The sequence below is a fragment of the Nuphar pumila genome, chromosome 1, assembly GCF_984573655.1.
Source record: "Nuphar pumila chromosome 1, dmNupPumi1.hap1.1, whole genome shotgun sequence".
Taxonomy (NCBI): domain Eukaryota; kingdom Viridiplantae; phylum Streptophyta; class Magnoliopsida; order Nymphaeales; family Nymphaeaceae; genus Nuphar; species Nuphar pumila.
Window position 1 is genome coordinate 6,743,966 of NC_143249.1, and position 6,000 is coordinate 6,749,965.

The window sequence follows — 6,000 nt, forward strand, 5'->3', positions numbered from 1 at the left end:
ATATATATATATATATATATATATATATATATATATATATATATATATATATATATATATATATATATGGTGGTTCTGCACTATCACACCATATGGTGGTTACAAATGTGTTTAGCATGGTGTATTTACTATATTAGAAGGTTTTATCATTTATAATACATCATAAGATTCAATTTATAAGACAATGAAAATCATCGATTCATGAAAATAAGGGTGGTTTAGAAAGAGTATAAAATAGTGTATTTTAATCAATTTTAACACATAAAAATAGCAAATAGAACATGTTAAACATTATTCAAAGGTTAGATTTTGTATATAGAGCTTAGATATTTGTAAATCAAGTGTGTGCCGCCTATATATATATATATATATATATATATATATATATATATATATATATATATATATATATATATATATATATATATATATATATATATATATATATATATATATATATATATATATATGTGTGTGTGTGTGTGTGTGTGTGTGTGGGGGGGGGGGTGCGAGAGAGAAGGAGTATCATCGGACCCCTTCCCATGAACAATCGTCGGATGCTCCGTGTCCTATTTTGTGCAAAATCTTGCGGTCCTTCACCATCGCTAAAGACCTTTTTCACCAAGGTCTTTAGTGCCAGTCAAGACCGCTAGGTGTTTTGCACGAAATAAAAGAATGCCGCTAATCGCTCCAGTGATCAGCACACTTTTTTGTCCGATGTAACAGTGGACGAAATGTCATGCAGTGTTATATATATATATATATATATATATATATATATATATATATATATATATATATATATATATATATATATATATATATATATATATATATGTGTGTGTGTGTGTGTAGGAGAGCCTTCTACACACTTTAATAGCTATTATGACTAGGGGTGGCAAAACCTGACACGACCAGCCAACCCGCCTCTTAGGCGGGTTCGGGTTTGGAAAAATGAACCCATTTAATAAATGGGTCGACCTTCCTAACCCGTTTATTAAACGGGTCTGGTTCGTGTTAGGGGTATGCCAATCCGCCAACCCGCCTGACCCGTTTAATAAACGGGTTAGGCGGGTGAGTCAACCCGCCAACCCGTCTGCCAACCCGACCCCTCAACCCGCCAACCCGACCCGCCAACCTGACTCGTGAACCTGAGAACCCGTTTACCCGACCCAACCCATTTATTAAATGGGTTGGCGGGTCATGTCGGGTTACCCGTTTATTAAACGGGCCGGGTTCGTGTTTGCCACAGCCGACCCGTTTAATAAACGGGTCGGGTTCGGGTTGATGTATGCTGACCCGCCAACCCGTCGGGTCGACCCACCAACTCGACACGATTGCCACCCCTAATTATGACGAACTTTAGACTCATTTCTTTATAACCAAACACGCTAAAATTGACAATTTATTTGAGATCAATGACCACAATACATGAACTTTGACACTAATGACCATGACGCATGACTCTCAAACACTTTCTTTTTCGACTGAGAAAGCTGGGGTTAGGCAGACCCCTACCAGTTATACAACTATACCATAGGGATTCAAACTTGCAACGTCCCAACACAAGGTAACGTGCACTAACTGCTCCTTCCACACAAGCGGAGCCCCCGTTGGTACTCTCAAACATTTTCAACCATTACGTGCATGTATGACTACACATTTCCACTACGTACATCCATGAATCTAACATATGCAAAAACTTTCATACACAGATTATTACATGCTTGTAGGACTATACATTCTGGCTGCGTACATGCATGAATGCACGAATCTACATATGGCCATTACATGAACATTCTATTTTCACTAATTATACTTTTAAACATGATCATCATACCCATGCTGTCCTTTAATTTATATAAATGCCAAGATTACCTTTCAATTGACAATTACTAAACATTTTAGCCACTGATACGAGTACACGGTAAAACCTGGTTTTAACAAAAATCAGGTGTGCAATACCTCGGTTTTGGTGTCATCCAAATACAATACAAAAACTGAGTTATACAACTAAAACCCAGTTTGTGTGCTAAACCAGGTTTAAAACCCGGTTTGGCATGTCATCTAAACGCACGCTAATATTTAACATCTTCTTGGTGCTCAAAGTATTTTTGTATATATTGTCGAAATTGAATGGGATTCTCAATCGAAGTAGTAGTAAATTTATTGCTTTATACAGTTTATTAGAGAATTTTAGTCAATGACTTTTGGCTTTACGCAAGACTTATCCATTTACTTACCCTGGTCAATAATAGAGCAATTTCCCTCTCTTTTTTTTTACATGGTGTAAAACAGAAATTAGATGCAGTGGTGGCTGACGTTACGATTCTAGCCGATAGGTCAGAATACGTGGATTTTACCTTGCCCTACGCACAGTCTGGAGTGTCTATGCTTGTGCCAGTGAAGGCTGAATCCAAAAAGAGCGCTTTCGTATTTCTTAAACCCTTGACAATGGAGCTTTGGCTGACAATTGCATCATTCTTTGTTTTTTTTGGAGTGGTAGTCTGGGTTTTGGAGCACAGAACTAATCCTGAATTCCGAGGACCTCCTTCTCATCACATTGGTGTGACTTTATACTTTGCCTTCTCCACTATGGTCTTTGCCCACAGTAAGCAATGTTTACCTCTCTCTCTCTCTCTGCTTGACAACAACTTATGGTGGTACACACTCGCTTTGCATAGATCTAAGACCAAAAGCAACGATTTATTTACTATTTTCATGTCTTTAAGTTGACTGAAATATCATGTTTTATACCATTTCTAAACCACTTTTATTTTAATGAACTGTGAGCTACTGATTTTTCACCGTCAAAAAAGAATCTTATGATATATTAGACATGATAAAACCATCTGACATAGTAAATAAACATCTGTATGGTTCGATCAACGGCTTGATGGTTAGGTTCATACACACGAGTGACATAGCTAAATGTATTTTTTTACATTTACGTGTCAATCATCGCAAAAAATTGAATGTAAAAAATACAAATTTCGATATGCTGCATGGCGGATTCAACTAATTTTTAATAAATATAAAAAATAAATAAATTATTTTAACACGTGTCACATAATTGACACATAATATTTTTTTATTAAACTGGGTATCGGTATCAATCTATACAGCTGAATCAACAGCCCAACGATTCAGGGGCCATACCGTTACTGACAACATTTGTGCTAGCCGTCCAACCAATGGCTAACATTAGTCTACATTCTCACGGGGATGTGGAGTAAACCTAGCTGTCCAGATCATAATCACACATCTCGGTTTCCGGATTACATGGCAAGGATAACATCTAGATATTTAATTTTCTTTTTAAAGAAAATCTTGGGGGAATATCGATACATTTACATTTGACAAATATACAAGAAAATATATAAAATTGTAGTAACCAACATAAAAAATATATAAATATATAAAAATGCTATGTTGTGAAAAATGCTAATATTCTCCGGATGATGTTTTGAAAAATATCATGATTTTTTAGGGAGTTTGAATTAACATGACAAAGTCATGATATTTTCAAAATATCACCCATATTTGTTAATATAATATAGATGCGTCTGTTGAACTGCTGGGATCAACATAGGGTCCCTCATATAGGATTCTTTTTCTACGCTGCCGTTGTTCATTTTATTTTCAATATTGACCTCTCTCTCTCTCTCTCTCTCTCTCTCTCTCTCTCTCTCTCTCTCTCTTCTTTTATGATTATAGGGGAAAGACTCACTTCCAACCTAACCCGGTTTGTGAACATTGTTTGGATATTTGTGGTTTTGATCCTGAGCTCGAGCTACACGGCCAATTTGAGTTCCATGCTCACTGTTCGAAAGCTTCAACCCACATTCACAAATATCCAAACACTTATCAGATATGGAGAATACGTTGGCTATAAAAAAGGATCCATTGTGTTTGATATATTGAAGCGATTGAAATTTGATGAATTCAAGCTCAGAGGATACACCACAGCTGAAGAATACGTGGGTGCACTTGCTGCAGGCAGCAAAAATGGTGGAGTTGCTGTTGTTTTTGATGAGATCCCTTATCTCGAACTGTTCCTTGCCAAGCATTGCAAAGGATTCGCTATGGTTGGCCCTATATACAGAACTGGAGGTTTTGGCTTTGTGAGTCTCTCTCTCTCTCTTTCTCTCTCTATACAACAACAACAACAACTACGCCTTCATCCCAAAACAATTGGGGTCAGCGATATGAACCAAAAAAGAAATTCATTTTGGGTCTTCCACATGAATCCTTTTCCTCCAATCATTTCTATCCAACGCCATGTCCTCGGTGAGGTTCAAAGCATTCATATCCTTTCCTATCATCTCCATCCAAGTCTTCCTAGGCCTACCCCGACCTCTTTTAACTAATATATTTTCCCATTTCTCCAACCTTCTAACTGGAGCATCATTAGGCCTTCGCCGAATATGTCCAAACCACCGTAAACGATTCTCTCGCATCTTATTTTCAATGGGTGCAACACCTACCTTCTTACGTATTTCTTCGTTCCGAATCTTATCTTTTATTGTATTTCCACACATCCATCTAAGCATCCGCATCTCAGCTACACTCATTTTTTGAATATGATGTCTCTTGGCAGCCCAACATTCCGTACCATAAAGTAAAGCGGGTCTAATAGTCGTCCTATAAAACTTTCCCTTCAACCGCAATGGCATATATATATATATATATATATATATATATAGAGAGAGAGAGAGAGAGAGAACTGCCTACTACTTTTCTAGCTTACCACCAGCCTAATGTGCTTTTGAATAGATTTTTTCATATTTTCCTTAAATCTAAACTTACTGATGTATTATACATGCTTAGTTGTACAGGAATCGGCTCTTGGATTGTCTGATTCCGACATAGGTAGACTTTCAGAAAATTTAAAAATCAATAAATTTGGTGGAGGCGGTATACTAGCGGTAGGCCAAAACTCTGGTAGGCAGCTATCACTTTATATATGAGAGGATGTAACAGTGGATGGCCACTCCATCCAACAAGCATGGAACGTGACAGCCGCTAATGCTTTGGGCAAAAAATAAGGAATTAACGACCATCGCGCTAATTCCTTAAAAAACGTAAAAAAAAAAAGTGTAGCCACTGATTCGCATGGGATCAACGGCTTAGAAGTGTCAACTAACAGTGGACCCACAAAGCGTCCACTTTAGGGCCTGTCTCTCTCTCTCTCTCTCTCTCTCTCTATATATATATATATATATATATATATATATATATATATATATATGTGTGTGTGTGTGTGTGTGTGTGTGTGTGTGTGTGTGACCCTATATAAAACTGGATGTTTTGGGTTCTCACTCTCTCATATAGCAGCAATTCTTCCAGGTCTTCCCTAGGGGATCCCCCTTGGTTTCTGATATGTCACGAGCAGTTCTCAACGTTACAGAGGGAGATCGAATGGTGGCAATTGATAAAGCATGGTTTGGGAATCAGACATGCCTGGATTCTAATGCAGAGGATGACTCCAATAGCTTGACTCTCTCTAGCTTTTGGGGCCTGTTCCTGTTAATGGGAACGGCTTTAGCTGGAGCACTCGGCATCTTCCTCTTTTGCGTCTTTTGGGAACATAGGAGACAAATCTCTGAAGCTGTTGGAGTTGGGGCCACCACAATTTGGAATAATGTAGTTGCTCTGGTCAGGCACTTCGATGAAAGAATTTGTCCTTTCATCCATTCGTAGTTGTTACAGAAAGCAAGTGTCCAGCTGCTGAGCCTGAGAGTCCATCCAGTGTTCCAAACGATAATGAAGAGGTTCGGGATGAATATAGGACATTGGGAGACGACATTAGCCAATCACCTGACAGCATTGCAGGCCCTACATAAAATGCTGTCATGTGATTGGCTGTGTCACATACGCGCTGGATCCGACTGAGGTTGATGTCAATCTTGTTGTGTAGCTAATGATATGCTTGGTTTTGTGGCAGCTGATAACTCCTGATTTTTCTGATTTTAATAAAACTTTTCTTTGTCCTCAAGC

At 38.0% G+C, this 6,000-nt stretch overlaps 1 protein-coding gene across 1 annotated transcript in view; it reads left to right on the plus strand.

Moving 5' to 3' along the window:
* Positions 1 to 5,703, plus strand: part of LOC149847822 (glutamate receptor 2.8-like) — a 28,797-nt gene extending 23,094 nt beyond the window's left edge. Inside the window, exons 9-11 of the mRNA XM_090002360.1 lie at positions 2,299 to 2,611; positions 3,718 to 4,124; positions 5,350 to 5,703. Coding sequence (XP_089858486.1) covers positions 2,299 to 2,611; positions 3,718 to 4,124; positions 5,350 to 5,703 — 1,074 coding nt within the window. The remainder of the gene's footprint in view (positions 1 to 2,298; positions 2,612 to 3,717; positions 4,125 to 5,349) is intronic.
* Positions 5,704 to 6,000: the final 297 nt, after the last annotated feature.